Raw genomic sequence first — 24513 nt, 5'->3', positions numbered from 1 at the left:
TCTGCAAGAGCAGAAAAACGAAATTGTGTACTCAACTGCACGAGAACTGTCAAAATTTTAAGCAATGTATATTTTCTAGGGATAAGCAGAAGTCAAAAGGACAGCACAAACCATCGAGCCCCCATACTGGAATCCTGCCATGTAAGGGAGAGCTCTGCCATTTTCCTAGAGTATTTCAAATATCCCAAGCATGTGTTAAGCAGATTCTTCTCCTGTCTGACCACAGAAAAGAAGTTCACTAGCTGTGAGACCTGGCAGATGTTCCAGACAGTCCACTGAGTTACTACTGCTTTCCATGCTTGTGCATGTCATATGCTAACACTCTAGTACACACCAGCCCTTCAGTAAGCAGAACCTAAAGACAGCTGAAACTGCATCTGTTGATCACTCATCAGTTGTTTCCTTGTGCCTACAAGATTCCTCCAACCCTCTGGACCTCTCTGTACCAGGTATAACTGCATGGGTTTCATGTTTAGTGATGGATTTTTGCTTCACTGTAATTCTCAGAATACAGTGATGTCCCAGAAAACCCATCTTGTACTGCTAGTTAACGCACTAAAGAGTGATGGTTAACAACATTTGTTAATTATCCAGCCTTAAAGGAGAAGCACACTTCCTGTCATGCATCAGCCACACTAAAGTTTCCTGCTGCTAAAAAATTACTTTTAATTGCTCAGTGAATATTTTGATCATAATCCAAACTTACACCATCTAATTTAATGCACATGATTCAGTGTAAGTGGTATCCACAGTACTGGGTGGAAAAGACTTACCCAGGATTAGGGAGGCTGAACCTCAGAGTGTTCAGAACTCAAATTCAGAAGCTCAGTAAGACATTTTGGATCTCCTAGTTCTGTGAAATTGAGAGCTAGGAATCTTGTCACAAAAACCTCAATAAAAATAATTTCTTCATGTTTCACTTGGCAAAACAAAAGAAAATGGTTGCATAAAGCTTTACTATATAAAGATATTTCCAATTGCATCTTCTCAAAGTTGTTAGTCTCAAATAAAGACCTTGTGTAATAAATCTGGTAATGTATCATCACCTCTTTTTATTCACACCACATTCATCTGGCTTGTGTAAGTCTGCCACAAACAAGGGATCACCAGCGAAGCTGTGCCCGTTTGCTCCAGCTACTGGATTTGTTCCAGTAAACCAACTGATGAAGATGCTCTTCAAGACACTGGCAACTGCAAATTACTTAAATAGATCTACTTCTTAAAAGCTGCACTTCAAAACAAGTTTTATGAGTTTCTTTATGTAGGCTCAGTTAAGATCAGACATCCTTCTGAGCAAGATGTAAATTTCAAGCCCTTTTGTTCCTTGCTCTCGATTAAACTAGGGTAAAGAAACAGTTAACGTATACTTAGCAAAGGGTATCCCACTAGTCTCACTTGTTAAATGGGAATGACTTGGCAACCACGAGGCAACCTTAACACAAGATCAGATTCCAACGCCCCCTACTCTGCTCATCATTTTTAGCCCTATGACTACACAGGCAAGACTGTACACCTGTGCTGTGCAGGATCAGAGCTTCAGGGATTGGCTTTCAGATCTGAGAGAGCAGTGCTTTTTAGAAGCATTGCACAAAATTTGATGACACAAGCCTGGGAGAGCGTGATGACATTGGTTAAGGAGAAAAAAAATCAGACTGAGAATGAATGAGTGTGACAATTGCAAGCTATGCAAGACTAAATAAAGACAGAATCCCGAGTGACTGCTTAAGGAGAAAAGATACAAGATAAAATAATGTGTGAACACTCAAATCATACTAGAAATTCTAATGAATATCATAAAGCTACAAGGTAACTGGCACTTACCTCTACATAGCTCATATGAAGCTGATACAACTCTAGAACAAGCAAGAAAAATGTAATATATTTGATGTGGGTGAGGATGTTTATTTGTCTTGGCAAAGAATAGTTCATCTCATTCTACAGACTTCTGAAAAGCAGTCTGGAGGGAATCATATACATTACTATTATCAGTAGGAAGAAGATACTTTAAATGCTGCTAGTAGAAACCCTCTCACTCATAAAACATAAAGGAGATTTAAAAAAAAATCTTTCAAATCCTCAGTTTTAAATCTCCCCACTGAAATATTGACAGACCCAGTACTTTATAAGTATTATTAATATCATTAACAGTTTCAGTGATCCTAAACTGCTCCTGTAGTTGTAGTTTACGTTGAATCCATGTGTATATTATGCTTTATAATCACTGAAGGCACACTGAGAGATGAATTTGTTTCCTTGACAGAGCAGAACCAAAGACATTTTAGTATTGCTGTCATCTCTTTAGTCCCTTTGTTGGTGTGAGCAGAAAAGAATAGACAAAAGGTTGCTCTCAAAAATATCAGAGTTCATTAATCTTATCTGCTCCCTCTTACTGTCCCCAAAAAATCCCCAGTGAAAAAAGCCAAAAACTTTGGAACCTATGTGTAAAGAAACACATTAAGTATCCTGCCTCTGTTAAGAGCTGGTCTGCAAAGAAGAAAGCTTCATCTTTCCTGTCTGTACTTTAGTGGACAAAGGCAGAAACAGTTTCTGTCCTGATCAATGACAGTCCTGGAGAGGAACATTTGGTTTGACACATCACTGAATTCCCTTTGAGGAATGTGTTGCTAACTGTGCTCATATTTAGCTTCTACTTTGGTCTGAAATATGCTTAACTTGGAATTTCTCAAACATCTATAATGTGGGACCAAAGTGACATTAAGAAGTGTGATGTAATTGCTGTTTTTATAACAATGGTGGTATACAAGCAGGCCACTTCCTGGAGTTTAACATCCGGCTGAGAAAAACAATCACATCAATAGGCAAAAACATCAATCACAGTAAGAACAAATGTGTGCAATATGATATGATAATGTCCTGGTTTCAGCTAGGATAGAATTAATTTTCTTCTTAGTAGTTGATACAGTGCTGTGTTTTGGATTTAGTATGAGAATAATGTTGTTATCAATACCAGTGTTTCAGTTGTTGCTAAGTAGTGCTTGCTTACTCCAAGTCAAGGACTTTTCAGTTTCCCATGCTCTGCCAGTGAGCAGGTGCACCAGAAGCCGGGAGGGACCTGAGCCAGGACAGCTGACCTGAACAAGCCAAAGGGATATTCCATACCATAGAACATTAAGCTTAGTATATAAACCAGGGGAGTTGGCCAGGAGCCACTGATCACTTCCTGGGGACTGCTGGGCATCGATCAGTGGGTGATGAGTAATTGTATTGTGCATCACTTGAGTTTTTTTCCCCTTGGGTTTTGTTCCTCTCTCTCTCCCCCCTCTTTATTACAATTAGTAGTATTGTTGTTGGGTTTGGGTTTTTTTGTTTCGGGTTTTTAACTTTACTTCAATTATTAAACTGTTCTTATCTCAACCCATGGGTTCTACCTTTTTCCAGTTCTCCTACACATGGGATGGGGTGGGTGGAGGTAGGGTGGTGAGCAAGTGGCTGCGTGCTACTTAGCTGCTGGCAGGGTTAAACTGACAGATGAATATGGAGAATGTTGAATGCTGAAGGGTAAATTATTTCATCTCAAATTATTTCAACAAAATCCAATCTATTTATTTGAAAAAACAATCCCCAAAAGACTGCAAGTGGCAAGGAAGACTGATCAAGTATGCTTGTCAAAACCAATTATTGCCTTTCAAGTGCAGGAAAATGACAAATGAGCAACTAAGGACTTCTATTCTTTATTTAGAACTGAAAAAAAAGAGATAAATGAGTTTGCAATAAAATATCTTAAGTTTTTTCTCCATGTTGCTTTGCTTCAAGTCAAAGTTCTGTGAATACATCGGAAAGAAGAAATGCCTTCTGCATGGTACTCATCTTCTACATTCAGATTCTTGGTTCCCCTGCAGACCTGCTATGTGAATCTTGTTAAGACAAGTTTACGTTAATTAGTCTGTGGGAACTAGAAAGAGGATTTCTGCAGCTAGGATTCCTTTTTTAGGTAGATGATAGGGCTAATATTCAGTAAAGAAGCACTTTTTGATACCCAGTAATATTAAATATTCTGAGTATAAGGGACTTTGCTGTCATTACAGTACTGACGTAACAGAAGAGCTTCCCTAGGATAGGGTTGATATATTGGGTCACCTCAGATGTGTAAATACACATAAAATTAAGATCAGGTGAACAGCATGTAGGTAAACTGAGCTTCCAGAATTCCCTTACCTGTTTCAACAAGTCAACTGTCGTGGGTAAAAAAGGTTGTGATAGGCAAGTTGTGGGTGTAGGCCGCATTGCCTAAGGATCTGCTGTTAAGAAAACTGCGGCACCAAAACTGGGCTGGGAAGATGGTCTCTGTCCACCACAACTTTTACCTGCAGATGACGTTCTCCCTCAAAAGCTATTAAGCAGGGATAACTCTTGTTGACTCTGCATTACAAACCTGGGAAGATGAACCGCGCCTACGCGCCGCCCCAAGCCCGCCCGAGAAAGAAAGACCCGCCCGCCCCCAGAGCCGGTCAGGCCCTCACAGCCGGCCCCGGGCCGCAGCGGGAGGCAGGCGAGGCGCTGAGGTGGGGCGCCCTCCCATTGGCTGATAGAGTGCGATAGGTGAGGGAGGAACTTGTGATTGGGTGGTGGGCGGTGGGGTGCCTTGTGATTGGCTGAGAGGCGGGGGGGCGGTGTTGTGGCTGGGCGCGAGGAGGGGTGGTGTCTCGCGAGAGTCGTGTGGCGGCCGCGGTCTCGCGCGGCTGCGGCCCGCTCCGCCCCCGGGTGCTTGTGCTGGCGGCGGTGCCCAGCAGAGCCGCTCCCCGCTCCGGCGGCACCGGTGAGTGGCTCGTTCTGCGCCTGGGAGAGGGACAGCGACAGCCCGGGTCGGGTTCTGGGGTGGGTGGGCGTGGGTGCCTCCGCCGCTCTGCCCTCTGCGGGCACGGAGCCTTCCCGCCGCCGGGCCGAGGCGCTTTCCTCCTTGCCCCTCTCCGGCGCCCCGCAGCCCTGGGGGCGGCCTCCCGCCGCCTCCTCAGCCCTCACAGGCCACTGCCTGTGGCGGCCGCCCTCACACATCGGCACAGCCGGGGCAGGCCGGTTCCCCTGCACCCACTCGTGACAAACTGGTCTCCCCCAGTTCCCGGGCCCAAGGAGCACGGCCACGGCGGCCCCGTGCACCCCCCCGCAGCTTGGTTCTCTTGTGCCCTGCGGCTCCTCCAAAGTTTTCGTCCGGCTGCCTTCGCGCTTTCCCCCCGCTCGGCTGGCAGAGGCCCGCAGGTTCGGCGGGGTCTGCTCAGCCTCCCGCTGTCACCCCTTGGCCAGTCTGCCCATCGCCCCCGCTCCCTGTGTTGTGCTCAGCGCCGGCTTCTGTCTCCGTCATCCTCTGCGAAACGCCGGGGTCCTCCGAGTGCCCTGGCTCTTCACAGGCCATCATCACTGGGTGTTACCTGTCCTCATCCTCCCTTTCTGCCTTCCTTCAAGACCACTATTGTGTGTCTTCCTTTTTGGGAGTGCTGTGTCTTATCGCTGGAAAAAAAGATGATTTAGAGAGAAAAAGTTTGGCTGCTGGTGGAAGGGAGTGGGAGGTTTTTCCTTTGAAGTAAGAGCCAAAATAGAGTACGTTACGGAATTTGCATGTGTGGGCTTGCATGTCTGTGTATTCATGAATGCCATGGCTAAATGTGGTCCACTTGGTAAATGGAGGCACAACACTGAAGAGAAGTCCGCAAGTGCAGAGCACCTAAAAAGCACCTCTGGGCAAATGGAAAGGCGATTGGATGTGTACGCATGTGTCTTGTGACTTTGTAGCTTTTCATTTGGAAAAAATACCTTAGGGAAAGATGAGCTTTCCTTTACTGTTTCTTACATTGCAGCAGTTAAAGCTCAAATACTCTCAGACTGTGCATGTTAAAAATTCTAATGCTTTTCCTTGAATTATTTTAATGTTATAGATGTGGAGTTTGTAATTGTAGGAGCTTAATTTCCTTTATCTGTTCAGCTAAAGTAGCTTTAATGTTGCTAGTGCCAAGGGTCAGTAGCATGTGCACCCTGTCTCCTTAAGATAGCTGATGAAGGCATCTGTTACAGCCACGGTTCTTCTCATACCAATACTGTTTGACCAAAGTTGGACTGATACTTAGTAATCTTATAAGGGATTCTCATAATCATTTGCTTACAGCACTGATCATACCATGGCTTGAATTGGGCATAACTCAAGACTAGAAAAGGTGTGCAGGGTATTATACCTAAGTGTGATTGGTAATGCTTATGGGACTCTCAAGAAAATAAATGCTGTATCCTTCAAGAAGGACATGGGTCACTGGTAAAAGCTGCTTATCTGCATATCAAGGGAATTACTGAAACTGATGAAGTCGCTTGATTTACATGTATAGTCCGATTGTCAGTCTTCAACTGGGTAAGGAGTTTTGTTTACGACTACCATATAGTCAGACAGGGTTCTTGACTGTAACTCAGTACCTTCACTTCCAATATCTGTTATGATTCAAATCTGTCCTTCAGTGAAGGAGTGAACTAAAATAGGAAATGTTATTGGTGGAAAGCAGTTAACACCTTGTCTTTCATTAATGGCAGTAGATTTATACAGATAAATCTGAAGCAAAAACTGTTAGCTTCACATTATAAATGGTCTGGATTTATTGTGTTCTCCTGACTTCTGAGACAGTTGAGAAGATACAGCATTGCTGCTGTTATCTAAATCTAGACAACATAATAATGACTAGAATTTTGGCTAGACATAAAAACAAGCTAAATAAAGTCTTGTTTCAGGTATGAGTTAATTTTTATGTCTTCATATGTATGTTCAAAAGTATGCCTTCATACCTTTGGTTTTTTTGAAATTATGACTTGAAGCTTGACATTTAGTTCTTTCTGGTATTTTTAGTAAAGAGTGCTGAAAATCTGCTGTCACATCTAGTGCTCTATAAATTACTGCAAGTTTCGGATTTCTCACATATTAATTTATTATTTTAAAATGGCCTTACTGACTGACCATCCCCAATAACTTTTCCAACTGATAAATTGTTCTGGTAGTCTTATATGGGAAAGCTTAACAGACTTTCGTTGCCTTTTGTCATTCAGGTTTAAAAGCTACATAAAGGCATTTTAGTCACCTGCGTTCTAAGTCCTCTAATAAATTGTGCATTTTTCTTATCTGTGGGTTCTTCTTTTTAGCGTACTTCACAGAATAGATGTAGGACGTAGGTAATGTTTTTTAGGGAGAGGTTTCTTCCTTCCGCCCTGCCACTTCTTGTGGTGGCAACTTTAACAAAATTATCTGAAAGGTCCTTTGAAGATGGATGAAGAAGAGCATTATACCTTAAAATCTTTGTATTGACAGTCCAATAACATGCTAAAACTTAATCCAGAAAATATTGTGTGGATGTTCTGGATACTTTATGTATTAACTGAAACAAGTGTCTTTAGGTAAATTATCAGATAATACGTAATAACTAATTCTGCAAAAGAATGCATGGCATACACCTTGATAATGGTGGGGTCTTCTTCTCTTTTTGTTTCTTAGAAATGGGTCTGCTTTCAGAAGACGCAATGCACTAGATGTGGTGCTTGGAACAGGATTAGTCATGGCGTCAGAACTATGTAAAACAATCTCTGAGGCAAAACTGGAAAAGCACAAGAACTTGTTCTTAAATTACCGAAATCTCCATCACTTCCCTTTGGAGTTACTGAAAGATGAGGGGCTGCAGTACTTGGAGAGACTTTATATGAAAAGAAATTCCCTGACCACATTGGTACGACAACCTCTTTATTGTAATGTTTACTGTCTGTATGTTTTAGGAATTCTGATATTTTGGAACAGAAAAACCAAGATAATTTTTAAAAAAGTAATGATAATCTTACAGCGAATCTGATCTTGAATGATGTCATCCTTTGTGAAATATGAGTATTTGCTTGTATTATGTTTGAACTTGCATAGGTAATGTAGAGAATAATAAATGAAACTTTGACATTTTATGGTTACCCTTTTGAAGCTCTGTGAAGATCTGCTGGGGGTTTTCTTGTGAAGTTTGTTGTCTTTTCGTTTGTGTTTTTGGTTTTTTTTAACTGCCATAAATTTTGCTCATGTAAATCATCAGGCCTTTCTACTCTTAGGTGATGCTATTCAGTCTAGTCTACATTCCTTCATTAGGCTAAACAGCCTTTACTTTGGTGCGTGCCTGATTTGAAAGGCATCATCAGTCCTACTGATTTAATTAATCTTATTGGCTGTAATTTGAAGCTTACTGTTAAGGTGCCAATGAAAATTTATGTCTGTGGGCTGCTGTTGATAGAACAAACAGTCATGGTTGTGGGATTTTCTGTGGTGGTGTCTTCTTGTTTTGTTGTTTTTCCTTGAACTGAAGAAATTCTCACCCTGAATGAATGTTGTGACCTCAGAATTCAGTGTGGCGTAGTTAAATAGCTGTGTAACACATCCTGAGCTGGTAAGACTATAGAGAGTCAAAACTTGCCACTGTCAACAGGCTCAAGTCTCCAAGTAATTCATGGGCTTTTTTGTTTGATTGTTCTTTGGGGGGTGTGTGTGTGGTTTTTTGTTTTTTTTTTTTTTTTTTTTTTCCTTGGGCTCTTCCATGGCATGATTGGTAAAATAATAGCCAGGGCAGAAGTGCTGGAGGGCCTGACTAGTTAAAATTCACCAAAATTAGATGGTTTTCAGTGCTTCCTAGAAAGAGTCCAGTGTTCTAGTTTAAGGAAGAGTATCACTGTCAAACCTTTACACACATTGGAAATCTTCAATAAAGGTTTCACTTCATGGGCCAGAGCTGAAAGGATTCTGAAGATTTTATGCCTTTTCGTCATCTTGAATGGGTCACTTCAGTTTGCATGTACTGTAGAGAATTATTTTGGCACTCGCCATTTTCTGGGCAAGTCCTTTGCTTAATAATTTATAGGATTCATGGTTACAAATTAAAGCTGCCTTAATAATTAAACAAAGACTGTAAACAGTTTTGTTCTGACACATTGTGAAATTCAGTTATTATTGGGACTTGTAAGGTTCATGAACTGCACTGCTCAAAAGATGAAACAACAATAATGAGGAGAGTTTTGCATATCACTTTCTTTATGTATGTGTTAAGACCCTGGTTTTGTTTTCCTCAATGCAAAACAGAAACCAAAACAAAGTCTTGCAAGTAACGGTTTAGTTCCCTTTTCCTCTTAATGTCTGTTAATAGTACCAGCCAACAGATGTGTATAATGGCATAAGAGTAATTACCCATGGTTACTGTCAACAGAAGATCTAGCAAATATGGAAGGCAGCTCTTGCCCAATACTGTTAAGTACGGTAATTGAGGCCTGGGATAAAGGAACTGAAACAATACTTAAAATGTAGATCATACCTAGGCAAAGTGACTTGCAAATAGTGTGAAGTAGAGCATTAGGATTCGGAATGATCAGGATAACTTGCTCATAATAGACTTGGTGGAATATCATTCAAATGCATAGCACTGTGGCTAGGAACTAGGCAAACAAAACAGGTTCTCATTCACTGAGCAGCAGAATAGATGTTGGAAGTTGCAGTGGACCAAAACAGATGAAACATGTTATTAAGAAAGGCAGATGTCTTTGTGAAATTTTCTGTGTTCCAAAATCTCCGTTGAACGCAGAAGGAAATAATTATTGGATACTGTTAAAGCATAAGCTGGGGCAAGGAGTCTCGAGTTTCGTACCTGGGAACAACCTAGGTAAATTGGAAAGAACCTAGAAAGCAGCAACAAGGGATCTTTAGAGAACGTGCTGCAGGAGAGAAGGTTGAGAGATTTGGGTTAATTCCTCTTGCAAAAAGAGAAGATGGAGAGGGGAAAAAATAGGAGGAATGGAGGACAGCAGCGATTGTCAGTATTTCTACAAAGCAGTATTTTCATAATGAATTTTTTTTTACATTCATTGCTGGTAGGACAAGTAATACTCTCATTTTCAGTAAAGAAGTAATGTTACACTGTGGGAGGGGGAGAGCTTATCTTATCTGAACAGTTGAAAACAAATGGGTTATTGAAGGAAGAAGTTTCTTTTGGTCTTGTACTCTTGATTGATTGCAAGATGATGAGTATTAGCTCATCAGGAAATACTTTAAGCTGTGTATGCGTTATGAGCAATCATTGCAACTAAATCTGCACCATATTTTTTAAAATTTAGATGGTGTTTTTGTAGCATCAGTTCATCCTTCAGCGTTCTGAAAAATGTTTACTAAATCAGCTTTTGTTCTTTGCTCTACCAAAATGACTAGTCCTTGACAGATGGCTCCTGTGAAAACATCTGGAATAGTTATGCTGACAGAATTTACATATACTTTCCCTAAGAATAATTTCATTTTTGTCTTCATCGGCAAGATGGAAATGATAGAGGGCTATGACATAATGGATTGAAAAGCTTATATAGCACACCTGTATCCCAGCATCAAGTCTTCTAGCTTCTCATTTAATGTTTGACTGATAACATTAGCCCTCCAGTAATCCTATTTCCCCTTTTATTAAATGGAAATATGAATTTGGCTTGATGGCTCTGTCAGAATCACGATCTACCCATATCAAAGAACAATTGTTCTTAATTTACTAACTCAGAATATGCAGTGCTGTCCTGTTCAAACTGATCAGGTTTACTTTTTGAATTATGTCCACTGGGTGTGAGGGCAAGACAGGCTTCACTAAACTGGTGGCAGAATGATGAATCCTTTATCATCCTTGTTTGTTGTCATGTTGGCAGTAGAGAACAGAGTTTGTTTAACCTCTCAATTGATGAATAATGCATAGCGTTTTTTAATCTTAATTTCATTGTGGGATGTTATATTGAACAATTTTTACTCAGACCCATTGTTTTTGTGGTACTCAAGAAGATAAGCAGGACTTCTAGTATAGAATTGCTAAACTGTAGTCTCATGAGTTTAGCTGGCTTACAGTAAGAAGCAGTTAAAACAAGAATAAAAGTATAACCTTCGTGTATAGTGTGAAAATAGTTTGCGATTCAGGTCAGCATCCTTATTCTAAAGGGTGCAGGATGAAAGTGCTTTTGTTTTTTCACATTCCCTCTTCATTTTTTTAAATTAAAACTTGAGCTTTTTTTCTGTGCTTGAGCGTGTTGCAGCCTTTGCGTATTTTCCCAGCCTAGGCGTTTCCCGTTGACCAAATAAAATTCTGTGCCGAGAAGATGACTGTCCTGTGACAAACCTGCCAGTAGGTGGCAACAACTGATTAGTTATAGCCTGTTTCTGGAGTCTTGACGTCAACGGTTTCATTTATTGAGCCATCGTTTGCTGCTCCATAGTTAAAAGCAGACTATTTTTTGTACTGAGATCTGGGATGTGGCATGTATGCTACAAAAGAATATTTTGATATTACTTTTTCAGGTTAGTGAATTCAGTCATAATAAATTTATACACACAAAGTATTTTAGATAATAATATACCTTAAGTTTACATGACAGTGAAAATTGCTAGGGTTTTTTTGGACAGGAAATTGACTATGTGATCAAGCTGCTCTTAAAATTTGTTTGGTTTTGCATATATGTGTGTTGTAAAAACTTTTTTCAATAAAACATATCTATGTTTAAAATAGATCTCTTAAGCAATAAAACTGTCTTAACTTTGAATAATTTTGAGTACATACAGTTCCCGACATGACATGTGAAACTTGTGAAGCTGATTTTGTGATACATGTTCATGGTTATTAATGCCATCAAGGAAAAGAATTGCAGGTAGGGATCACTCAGCAGTTAGAAAATTATATGCATGTTAATATGTAAATATGGAAATCTAGTTTGATGGATTCAGCACTTCTGGCTTGGTGATAATTGATTAAGCTACACAAAAGTTTGTAGGTCATTTACCATTTAGCAGCATTATGAAGTAAAACACATTGTGGTTAGACATCTTGCATAATTCTTTTTCTGCTTTAAGTCTGTAAAGGCTGCAGCTTCTTAGCAGTCTCTTGGCTTCACCGAACAGTTATTTGAATTATTTTCAAAAGTAAGGTTTTGGTAATCCATCTTTTTAGCCTCAGAATTCTGACTACTGTTTGATTGAGGACATGTTAATGTCACTTCTGGGCTGTAGTTCCATTTCAGTAGTAGAAATTGCTCACCCTTGATATATCCCAGATTGCACTGATAGAGAGTGTGCGGGGGTGTGGAAATAGGGTATTGTATGCAAACTCCTTGCTGCCCTTTTTTCTGTGATTGGCTGCTGACATGTTTTAGTATGGTTATTAAAATGAGTTGGGTACACAATATGTGTGTGTCTGTTTTTTGTTTTGAAACCTAAAAAAAATCTCTAACTCTTTTTCAGCCAGAAAACCTTGCACAGAAGCTTCCAAACCTCGTGGAATTGTGAGTTTCTGTAGGAGTTCTAATGTTTTTATTATGCTGATCCATCTTACCTAAAAAAAATTCTAGAATGTATTGCTTGCATATAACCTATCTCTTTAAGTGTGAAAGGTTTTCTTGGAGGGCAGGAAAGGGTTATTTTTTTGTTGTTTTTTTTTTGTTTTGTTTTTTTAAGGCAGTATATCCAGATGTATTCCTTTGCATGTTAATATTTTGTATAATTTCTTGTTTATTTTATAACAAGAACTGTTACGCAAATGTCTGTGCTGCTGAGGGAAAAAACAATTAGCCCCCAACTCCTGTGTAGATTGTTGTCACCCTGATACAGCACTAGAACCTCCAGATTTAATGGTCAGATGGTTGTGACAGAGCCAGAGGAACAGGTTACTGCCTCCAGCCCAGCCCTAGTTGCTCATTTCCACCCCAGCTACCAGGGGTATTATGATTTCAGTTTTGGTGATTGCAGTAATAAGTTTTTTTTGGAACCAAGTCACAGATTGTCAAATAGGAGCAGGAATGAGCAAGCAGGGGTAGTAACTATTGATGATTGCTGTAGGCAGAGTAGTTTATCCAATCTTGTCCAAAGAGTAGATGTCACATGAACTGTATAATTTTGGCAATTAATTTTAAGCTTTAAGCCCCTGAGTCAAGGTTTTCTTCCCTCCCCTTTTCTTGTAAGGTTATGATTTCCTTGTGTCGTAGCATGGGAGGGGGATGGGGAGGTGGGGTTGGTGGGTAAAAGGGACATCCTCTTTTTCCCTTTTAACTCATTTGACTCACTTTAAGTTGAGTAACTGATGAACCATTGATTCTGTTTATTTAATGAAAAGCTCCAAACAGGAGGAGGTGTGTATCTGAGTAGTTTTAATGTATTCAGCTGTCTGATCTTGTCATCTTAATTTGGCTCTTGAAACCACACCTTTCTGGTACACGCGACCGCAGTATAATTGAGCTGTTTTGTAGGTCACTGCAGTCTCCTACTTGCTTAAGAGACAGTCGTGTCTCATCATGCCTTGGTCTTGAGAGTAAGTTTATGCTCTGAAACAGTAAAATAAACATTTCTGTATTTGATATACTCTAGTACGTAGTTATTTGCCATGGGGTATCAGGAAATCTCCTTGTTATCTGATGGTGCCTTTCGGAAAACCTGGATAAATTACAGCTTAAAAGAATCTCTTACAGACGCTGAATTGTAGGAGTCAAATCTAATTAATTGGTGTTCAGTAAGCTTAGTTGTACCACCATTATCCCACACATTCTGGTGGTCTAGGGAGGACTGTGGTAGGCCTGTAGTTTGTGTAGCTGTGATAATACGTCAGTTTTTAATCAGACGGTAAGAGATGTTTTGTTGACAGAGACCACAAAATACAAAGAATTATTTAAAGAATTATTTGTTACAGTAGCTTTACATTTTTAAAGACAAACTTAACTAATTTTCATTTTCCTGAAAGTTAACATTCTTGGTGATTTCACTTTTCAAAACTTTCACTGTTGTCTTTGTTTCTTTATATATCATGTCCCTCATGCTGGGAATACTAGATGTAGATCCTCATATTTATTTTTTCGTGCTTGAGTGAAACAGGTCACAAGTATTTATGTCTTTTTCCTTGTTCTGCCTGTATCTCCCCCAAAAGACAGGCTTCTACTTTAGGAAGTGGTGTTTGAATATAGTGGAAAAAATAATGCTGTGCAAATAATTCCCATGTGTGTCTAAGCAATTGGACATTGAGTACGCAGTATTCCTTTACAATTAGAGATCAATATTTGAAAATTTTGCTACCGTTATTTTCTAAAAGACGCATTTGTTCATTTGAAGCAACATCGATTGAAAACTAAAATGTGTAAAATCTAAGAAGAGTTTTGATGTTACTGGTAGTACTAGAAGTGCTTCAGCAGAGGGTGCTGAATATTCTTAGTGAGAGATCTGGTCACCTTCAGTATCTACCTAAATGACCATGGGCAAGATCAGGTTTTTCTTTTGAAAAGTGTACTCTAGGTTTGAAAAACCCACTTGCAGTGAGTAGATCATGTGCTTGTTTCTTCAGTCAGTAGAGTTGTAACAGTTTATGTGTAGGGGAAAGTGTTTGTAATCTTATAACTTGTGTGGGTTTGGGTTTTTTTCATTTCTTGCCCAGCATTTAGTATGGAATAACCGGGTGATCAAATATGGTTCACTCTGGTTATTCCATCTGCTTTATTCTTTTTACTTTTTTTTTTTTTTTCTCCCTCTTAGGACTCTCAAAACTAAAGCCCTTTATTACTATAACTGTGAATGCTTTGTTTTAAATAATTATATGTAATTCTCTTTTATTTTTGTATTAATCATTTAATAGTCTAAGTGAAGCTTAAGTACCTGTCCATTGCTGGTTTATACAGTTTCCACAGCTTTTGTGGTCATAGAGAGGAATGGCTTTTGAGGGTGCTCTTTCAGTCTGAAATTGGATATTTTGCAAACTGATTATGTAGCAGAAGTCCTTGAGGGTAACAGGTGGTGTCCTCTGCTTTTTTTCTCCTCCCCCCAGGTACCTTCATTCAAATAACATAGTTGTTGTACCTGAAGGTAAGTAATCTACCAGCTCACACTAAGTGGCAGGAATCATAAAATATTCATTTTTCTTCTTTGAAGAGGCCTATTTTTCCTTTATTTTCCCATAAAACAGAAAAGATTTTCATACAAAATATGCCAGTGTGGCCCTTTGTCAATAATATCCTTGTTTATACTATGTTAAATTATTTTAATGAATTCTCAAATGCACCTTAATGCTCTTTGCTTCAGTTATAATTGCAGAAAGTGAAAAAGCTAAATGGTACTCATTGACAGAAGCAAAAATGGGGAGTGTTTTCTGCTTTCAGCCAGTTACCACACAGAATACTCTGCTGGTTTAGCACATGACAGATTAAAAACCTAAAGTATCAAGAACTTGTACTAGTTTCCCTTTCTTGTCTTAATTATAGAGTTATGTGCTCGAGTTCGGGGAAGTACTTCCGGCGCGCTCTGAATATATAAATTGGATAGGCTCAGAGCAAAGGAGTGGGAGAAGTGACTTCAGAGCAGAATCGTTTGAGGATAATCTAGAAATGAGAGTATTCTGTACATCACTTTTTTTCTTCCCTGTCTCACTGCCAGCAGTACTGTTTGTTAGATAGATAAGCATTTTCACAAATGATGTCAATCAGTTGTGAGACTGGCTTTAATATGTCAAAATCTCCTCAGATACAGTTGTTAGGTACTGTGGCTTTTTATCCTCTCATAGTCCTATTAAGATTTTAATGTTAATGTTGGGTCACATTCATGTTTTAATCTGTTCTCTCACAAGCCATTGGCTCCCTCGTTAAACTGCAGTTTCTGGATCTAAGTGATAATGCCCTTGAAATTGTGTGTCCAGAGATTGGCCGCCTGAGATCTTTACGTCATCTTCGCTTAGCTAACAACCAGCTGAAATATTTACCTGCAGGTGAGTACAAATGGGTGCGGGATTACAGTAATGACAAATTCCATTTGAACTTAATATGCATGGTGATCTGCTCTGTGTTTATTCGTATCTTACAGTTGAAGCATGGTAAAACTTGTACTTAAAGACTAGGCATGGATTGCCATTGTGTATGTATTGTATTAAATATACTCTGTAGTTAGAAAAAAGTCATGCTGTATGTACTTGAGGTAAAGTCCTGAAAAATGCTTCTCAAGTGGGGAAAAAATGTAACTGTTGAACAGTCTTTGTCGTTGTATCAAGAAAATATTGAACTGCCTTGAGAAGAACCAAAATGCCAGTGACAACTGTCATTACGATAAAATGACGTGATATTTCTCCCAGTTTTCCGGACTATAAAGGATTCCAGGCCTTCCTTTCTTTCTATTTGCCCAACAGCACCGTTCTTGTATTTTCTACGAAGACACATGTCTAGTAGGTTTGCCTATGGCAGTTATATTTTACTATGACAGTAAATAACAAATGTTAGTCTTGCTAGTTTATTATAAAAAAGCAAAATTTCTTCAAATTAAATGTGATACAAGGCCAGAAAAAGTTGGCCATAGGCAGATTTTGAATAAATTTTTTTTGCTATTTAAATACTTTGATAAGCAGACATAACTTCTTCCATTGCCCTTATATCTTTCCGGATAAGGTGATGGTGATTTTAAAATATTTTAAAATTATATTATTTTTTAATCTTTCTCTGGCATATTTGCATTTTCTGATCTGCAGAGATGATAAAAATCCAAAGCCAGCTTTTAAAAAAACTTGTCTAACTTAACAGGATTATCTTTTGGCCCTAGTTTTAACTAACTTCTCAATGTGACCTTTGTATGTTTGTAAGTTCGTATTATTCTCAAGAAATGTATTGCAATTGCTCCTTGAAGTTTTGGGTACAGAAATCTAGCTGTCCTTTCCTTGTACTTTTCTAGGTATAATAAGCTTAAGAACATGTCAAAGGATGGTTATGATTAGAAAGAAGAAAATTTATATGACTATGTAAATGCTCTGGAATGAAATTAGATAAACCTGTTAAACATTATGACCCAAGGCCAATAAAATTTCCATCAATTCTCAGATGTCCTACATTGAAAAGGAAGGGGTGATTGGAGTGCTTTATGTTCCTGAAAGATAATTTACCTTATGGTGCTGTACCATGAAAGAAAGACTTGTTCAAAGAAAAAGTGACACATTTTCTGCAAAACTTCACACATAACTTAAAAAGGTTCCAAAAAAGACTTTCAAAAGGATAATTTACATTACTGAAGAGTTGATTTCGAGTCTACCACATTTGATTAGGAACTGGTATCAGCTGCATAGGCACGCTGCATTTAACTTCTCCTGAAGCTCACAAAATTTGGTATGGATCATTGTTGCTAAGTGCGTTTTAGTTTTGTGTGCATGGAAATTTTGCATGCTTAGTAATAATACTACTATTGCCTACTTTTGAATCGGAGAATCCAGTGGTGACTGGTTTTGCTTTTCTTGCTGGTAGTGTACCGTCAGTTTATATATATGCCATTACTGCTGTCTTTACTAATCCTGTCTTTCAAATGCTGTCGCTATCAACATGACTGGATGTCATACAGCTTGAGTGTTACCAGTCTGAGCAAGATTAGTCGTTCACTTATACTGGAGAGTTTGCCCACTGGAGAGTTTGCCCACTGGAGAGTTAATCTGCTGCACTGAGAGTTTTCCGAAACACAACACTTCCTGAATAGGGCTTCCAAGCATATTTTCATAGTTTATTCTTTGTAAAATTGCGAAGATTTCAAAGGTGATTTTATAACAAAATCTTCTGAAAAGAACACTTACATTCAACAGCTGAAAAAATAGAGCAAAATAGTAAGTTTTGATGAATTTTTTTGTCCTTAATTATATTGGTAACAGAATCTTCATAGTAGTGTTAAGTATCATTCTGTCAGAAAACCTAGGAAAGTTAATCAAATAAACTAGCATGGGACGTGATTTTACTGCAGTACATCATTTTACTGTGTGTTAACTGCTGTCTTTACAGCAGATACTGCATTGTAATGCATTGTTAAGGAAAGACAGCACTTAATTACTCTTTATAATGAGTAACCATTTAAGATATAATTTAGCTCCTACTAGTGCAGCTTGTGCAGAATTTAAACATCTGCATTAAAAAATAGCTTTCAGCTATAAGTGATGGTCATTTACAGAAGTAACTTTTCAAAACTTGTGGCCATCATTTTCTTCCAGACTTAGTTCTGCACTTATCGCACAAATGGCAGTGAACGGTTTATCACAGCAGAGGACCCAGTTAAGGAAGGCTGATCAGTATTCACCTTGTATAACTACATAGGCCAACTTGCAGCATAATGATGTCATCGCATAAAAAGCTTACTTCAGAGTTGTTGCTGTCATTCCTCTTGTGTCTCTTTTCCCAGTGTCTGGTGTTCTAAGTACCCTCAGTTTTTGTTGAAACTACAATGGATATCTAGGAGGATCATCTTAGTAGTATCCTTAATTGTTAAAAAAATTATCTCCCTTAAAACTGCTGAACAGTGAGGTGGTAAATGTTTGCCATTAAGAGCCTGAACACCCATGCTTTTCTATTGCATTTTATATTTTAAGAATTTTTCTCTGTTGTGTTTTCCTCGCGAATAAGAACTGAAAGGAACAGTTCAATTAATAGTATATGTTGATTCATTATCCATTTTTAATGGTTTTGTTCCACAAATGTGCTCTTAATATTCATTTTTAGTATTTAAGATATGCCTAGCGTAACTCTAATTTTAAAACAACTGAAATGATATGCATAATGAAGGACTATAAAGATTTATGTCTTCAGTCTGATCGTAGACATTTTTCAGGCTCTAATAGAGGTTGAGCCCGTGGTGTGGTTTACCTTCAATGTGATGAGCAAGATTTCAGTCTCCAGGTATAAATTTTCATAAAACTTGTGAGAGTTTAGTAATGAAGGCCTCACTTCTTTTTTCAGGTTTGGTCATGATTGTCCAACTAGTTTTATAAAGTTACTTCTAAGGGAGGAGGTTGGGGAGAGTGATGAAAATATATGCATACAGCATGATTATGTAAGCCTTAGTTTGCTGAAGAAATTGGGCAATACAGGACTGATGAGGGGGAAAAAGGGCATTGGGTGAAGCATGGAAATTGTGTTCCTTGGAGATCAGAAAGCACATTCTATGCTGTGGCACTCTTGTAGTGCAAATAATAATCCTACCTTTGTGCTAAGCAAACACTAACAAATCAGTGTCACTCATGGATAAGATCATGTACTTTGGCCTCAAGGCACTTGGTTTAATTGTGCACTGCCACTGAAACAATGGGACTTCGATCATGCATCATTAAATTTTTGTGAGGATTTTTTGAAAGGTCCCTAAGCTAAACCTGATGAGAAGTAAAGGGAAAAATTTGGTCAGAATAACCATGTTGAAATGGAAATATAATATAAAATGGCTGGAAGAAAATGCTTTGAAACTCTTGAAGTCATGTTTTGAATATACTTTGGGTAAGGTTAATAATTGGACCTGCTTCTGCTAATGCAGTCATCAGTATCTAGGTTCTATTGTAATCAGAATCACTAAGAGACTCTGAGAGGAGAGCTGATCAGAAGGATTGCAGATAGGTAAGAAGATGAGATTTAATATTAAAAAGTTCATGGAGTACTTTCCGTTGTTGAATTGCGCAGCATTTTTTTGTTCTGCAAAATGAAAATCTTGTAGCTTCTGTCTAACAATTTCTTGGTTCTTTTATTTGGCTCTGGTATATGTAGTTTTTGAACACAAAATTTTCTGTTATTTAACTGTAGCACCAGTAATCTAAATTGTGATTTGGCCATCTGGAAATATGTAATGATGGATCTTGTTTGAAAAAATCTTAAAGAGTTGCAGCATGAAAAAAGGTGGTTATTATTTCATGTTATTATATTTATGTATAAGCTTGACTTAGTTTTGAGATTGTTTTCATAGTAACTTACCTTTTTTGTAGAGATTTCTTTTTATTCAAAGAATTGAGCTAATTTTAATTTAGAACTGTAGAATTAGTTCTATACAAATGTGCTGTCAGAAGTAAATTTTCTAATCTTCTCGCTTATGATTGAATAATTTGAAAGTTCCCCTTTGTTTCTGATGTTTGTAATGCATATGATAATTCAACTCCTGTTTTTTCTTTCTGTAAGAATACTGCATTATTTGAGGGGAAAAAAAACCCCACAGTGAGCTGTACTGTAAAATTATATTTACAGCATCCCAAAGCCAAGGTCATCTCTCAGTTTTGCTTGCTGCCATTTATATTTGAGTTCACTTCAGCCTTGGAAACTTTTTTTGTGAAGTGATGGCTCTTCAGGTTTACATTTTGGTCTTGTAGTTGGTGAATGCATGTTTGGACAACAGATGACTTGAAAGAGGGTGGGTTGTACTCAAAGTTGGACTTCAGTTTCACATCTGACAAGGATTAGATTTTTTTATTGCACATTACTTAGGAGATACTTCTCCTTAGAAATGGCAAGTTGTATTATCTTGTTCTAAGATTTAATTAAAAATGAGGTTATGTTTACTCAGCACATGTTGGAGTTAATTATAGATTTACTAAAATGAAAAGGTTAATGTTTTGCCAAGTCAGGAGCAAAAGCTAAGTAACTGAACAAAGAATAGGGTATGGTTTATGATCCCAGCCCATCTTTTGGCAAAGTTCCCTTTAAGAAAGGGAGGAGGGAAAAAATAAAAATCGGCAGTTGTCTTTACATGGCCTAGACCAACTTTCCCTTTGTGTTTGTTTAACAGGAACTTTAAAAACCAAAAGTTGAGTATGTTGATCAGGCCAACCCCCCCAAAAAAAAAGCAAAATGCCATTAAGTAATACCAAACTTCATGTAAACTGTGCAGTGCTATTTCTTCAATCTGTAAAGTGAAAGTGCAGGGAGCACCAGCGGCTGCTGTTGCTGAAGGGGCATATAGATCTCTGCAAGAGTCAAAGGCAGGGTTAGCAAATGCCTGTTCTTCCCCACATGAGGAAATGTGTGGCTTCCATTTCAAATTGACATTTCTGTGTTGTCTCTTGAGACTTCTGCATATTGCATCCACTTGTTGCTGTTTTGCTTCATTTAGGTAGAATCCGAAGGAAAATTTATTCATCTGCCTTTGGTGTTTTTTAAAGTACAAACTGCAACAATATTCAGGGAGGTTAATAGCACATATACTCTTCCTTTCATTTCTGTTCAAATCTTTTGCCTTTCTAAGGCAAATTGTTTTAGAAATATAGTCAGTTTAAGCCTCATTAAAATACATTTGTAGGCTTATAAAACTTCATCTTCAAAGCACTTGAGAAAGATCCTGTGAAGCTGATAAGGGAGTGTTATCCTCCCTCATTTTACAGAATGGAAAAAAGTGTTTTTAACAGAAGTGATTTGCTCCAGGCCACAGCAGGAGTCAGTGTTAGCCAGAAATAGAACTTGGGTGTTCCCATTCCATTTGTTAAGACCACACCTTTTTGAGGTTGATCATATTTAATATTGGGGAGGATTGAGTCTTTCCACCCATTATTAGGAAATTAATAATTATCTCTCCTTAATAAATAACCCTCTAAGTTAATAGGAAATTAATAGTGGTAAGGTCAGTGAGATTTTGTAATTGAAACAACTTGTACTTCTGGAAGGCTCGAAGAGGTCATTCAGAGGAATTTTGAAAAATATAGCTTACAGATAAATATTAATTTTTTTTCCCCTTGTGTAGGTAACTTCAATGGTAGTGACAAGAAGGGTTCAGTCGTTATTAAAACTAGACATCAAACTATAATTGTTGATTACTGCTTTGTCTATTTATAAAGTAATCCTCCAAATGTTAACTGATTGTTGCCAAGCCTTTTGCTTAGGGATTTGCTTTGCAAATTGGGGGCAAGAGAAACCTTAAGACATGAAAACTGCATATTCATTTCTCTCACTTTTTTAAAGTTGCTATAAAGTACAATATCTGTATTTACTATTCATACTGGTATTTCACTGGTAAAGACTTCTTGAATACTCAACGTAGTGATTCTGAATAGAGCTTAATATAAGGTATTTCAGTAAGTCTTAATTAAAGGCATATAAACACAACTTCTTACTTAACCTCCTTTTCACAGTAGATTTCCACTGATTGTAGGTACAGCATGCCAGTTATTCTGTTCTGGCATTAAAATATGTAGTCCAAAGTAATTTTTTAAACTTGTTTACCGTATTTGCATTTAGAGCCTTCAAGGGGGGGTGGGGTGGGATATAAATTTGTCTCTTCCCCCCCCCCCCCCCCCCCCCAAGTATTTCCCTTTTGCTTTTATTACCGTCTCTGATTAGAGTAGATTGCTTTGATACTTAGGTTCAGTTTTTGTAGTAATGATTGTGACTTTAAAAGTAGAGGCACAAACTGACGCAGACCCTGTTCTTTTTTCAGAGTTGGCATAACCTTAGTCCACTCTGCTTTCCTAACTTAGTAACATGTATAAAAATATGCACGACAGGACAGGTTTGGTACACCAGGCACCCATCCAGGAGTGTGGTGTTTTTAAGTAAATCGACTTGTGGGGATTTGAGAAAAACATTGACTAGGTTACATGAGCTTTGTACTTTATGAGTATGTGACTATTTAAAGGAGCATGGACTCCTAAATAAAAATATCTTTTAATTATTATCATGATACATTGTTTTCCTTGAGGTAGGTTGGTGTCTGATTATTAAAAATAGGTTTCTTTGCACAGATCTGAAAAATACATGCTCTGTTTTATAATTCATTTCTAGATTCAGTCTACTGTGTAAAACTGAGTCAGTGTCCTCAGGATTATGTTAGCTCTTAGGTTCAACAACAATAATATTTTTGCCTTCCCCCCCTTCCCCTTAAATCGATGCCTGTTAACTGCATTGTGTTTTTCACATCAGGATTAGTAAGGCTTTGGTAATTATGCTGTAGTAATGTAGAAGCACAATGATAATACCTGATAGTATCTTGAAGACATTCTTTGCATTTCCAGGAGGAAAAGATATTTTACATGTTTTGATCTTACGTAAACTTCAATAAGGAGTAAGGACTTTGAAATTATAGCACTCATTTATTCAGAGCTAGGAAGAAAATGGCAATGTGGATGGTTACTGATTGTCATTGGACTTTGTGACCTAATGGGAGGTGACCCAAGCACAGGTAGTATATTGTACCAGTGGTATCCTTACAGATTAGCTTTCACGCATGTCCGAGCACAGTGGTACCTATTTAATTAAAGGATGTTGGTTGTGTGAGATTTTGAGCAAGGCAGACTGTTATAAACATTTGGTTTGGGTTAAATTGTCAGGAGGTCTACTAGTGCTTCTGAGAGCTTTAAACTTAGGTGGAGGGAAGTGAAGACAAAGAATAAAAAAAAAATCCATTAAATTCCTGGAAATTTTCACTAGCAGAAGTTTTTCCTTTATACTCTCACCTGTATAGTGTGTCAGACTGAGTCACCTGTGTATAGAGAGCTGCACACTATTCTGTGTTTGTCTGCTTGCCTGTTCTTACAGTTGTGTTGTGGGTTGTTTCCCCCCCTCCCCCATCGAGGGGCTTTTAAAAGCCTCTTTGTTCATATCATACAACTTTCTAGTATACCACAGAAGATTTGTAATGTCACTGGATGCTGGTAGCAAAAACCATATAAACATATAGTCAGAAAAATCCTAGAGCTATTTTTTAAGCTTAAAATGTTTTTCTAATGTATGCTTTTGTCCCAACACTTCTTGCAGATATGCTTCTATTGGGTGTACTGGAACTGAAATATTTCCCGTAACTGTAGCAGAAATGACGTTAAGAAACAAAAAAACCCAACAAAACTATCTCTTTCAACAATGGTTTGTGGTATTCCTCATTATGGTGTTGCACAGCAGGTTTTCAAAAATGCATGTGCTAAGTATGTATGTGTTGTAATTCATTAATCTGAAAACTAATAGGAAACAGTTGGAAGAAGCCATCAATGTCTTTCATTGTAACATTTAAATTATGTATTCAAATATTGCTTTGTGTACTAGGCTTATTGGACTAGAAAATTCCATCTTCAAATTTGCTATTCTAATTTAGTGCAATCACTGGAAAAATATTTGGAAATTAAGCTGTTTTAATGAGCATGGTTTTAGTTAAGAAATCATGATACAGCTCAGTGCATCATATTTCCAAGTACCTGCAGATTTAGAAAACACGGATCTTAAAACAGCTTCTGTGGTGATTACGTATCTAGAAAAGTGATCAGGGGCAAACTGAAACTGGCATTGAGGTTTCATGTCAATAAATTGAAAGCTAAAATCCTGTTGTAGCAAAAGGCAAATGACCAAGCTTTTGAGTTTTCTAATGTTAGTTCTTACAATATTGAAAAGTCGCTCGAAGTTGTAACATAACTACTGATTCCAGGTTTTTTCTTCTTACGTATTTCAGAAAGATAATGATTTTGGATCAATGACACTTTTTCTTAAGTCCATACTTTAGGTTTCGTGATGCCTTAACTTGGAAGAAACTGCCTGCTTGAGTTTTGACTGTATTTAAAACACAGTGTGCTCATGTAATTACTGAGCTCAAGAACAGATCCAAAAGTGTCCGAAAGCTGAGTGCTGTGCATCAGTGTTTCAGACCATGTTAATTTAATTTGAGTTCTTCATGTGATCTGGGCAGAGACTGACCTGTAAAGGTTCCCTTTTTATGTGGCAATTCTTACTGGCCACAGAATCTTAGTGAAAGTTATGGTGGCATCACGTGTCTGGAAAGAGACACCTCTTGGA

The 24513-nt window shown here is 38.1% G+C and overlaps 1 protein-coding gene across 3 annotated transcripts in view; it reads left to right on the top strand.

Moving 5' to 3' along the window:
• The first annotated feature begins 4660 nt into the window (after positions 1–4660).
• The window catches only part of LRRC28 (leucine rich repeat containing 28), a 54321-nt gene continuing 34468 nt past the window's right edge, over positions 4661–24513 (top strand). For 2 of the 3 annotated variants that reach the window (XM_055715851.1, XM_055715850.1), the window contains exons 1-5: positions 4661–4777; positions 7478–7706; positions 12254–12294; positions 14814–14851; positions 15609–15746. In XM_055715851.1, the coding sequence (XP_055571826.1) occupies positions 7539–7706; positions 12254–12294; positions 14814–14851; positions 15609–15746 (385 nt within the window). In that variant the 5' untranslated portion in view covers positions 4661–4777; positions 7478–7538. The remainder of the gene's footprint in view (positions 4778–7477; positions 7707–12253; positions 12295–14813; positions 14852–15608; positions 15747–24513) is intronic. The other variant, XM_055715849.1, reaches the window with a different exon arrangement.

This window comes from Falco cherrug, chromosome 7, assembly GCF_023634085.1.
Source record: "Falco cherrug isolate bFalChe1 chromosome 7, bFalChe1.pri, whole genome shotgun sequence".
In the NCBI taxonomy this organism is placed as follows: domain Eukaryota; kingdom Metazoa; phylum Chordata; class Aves; order Falconiformes; family Falconidae; genus Falco; species Falco cherrug.
This window is presented reverse-complemented; position numbering and strand designations above follow the sequence as displayed.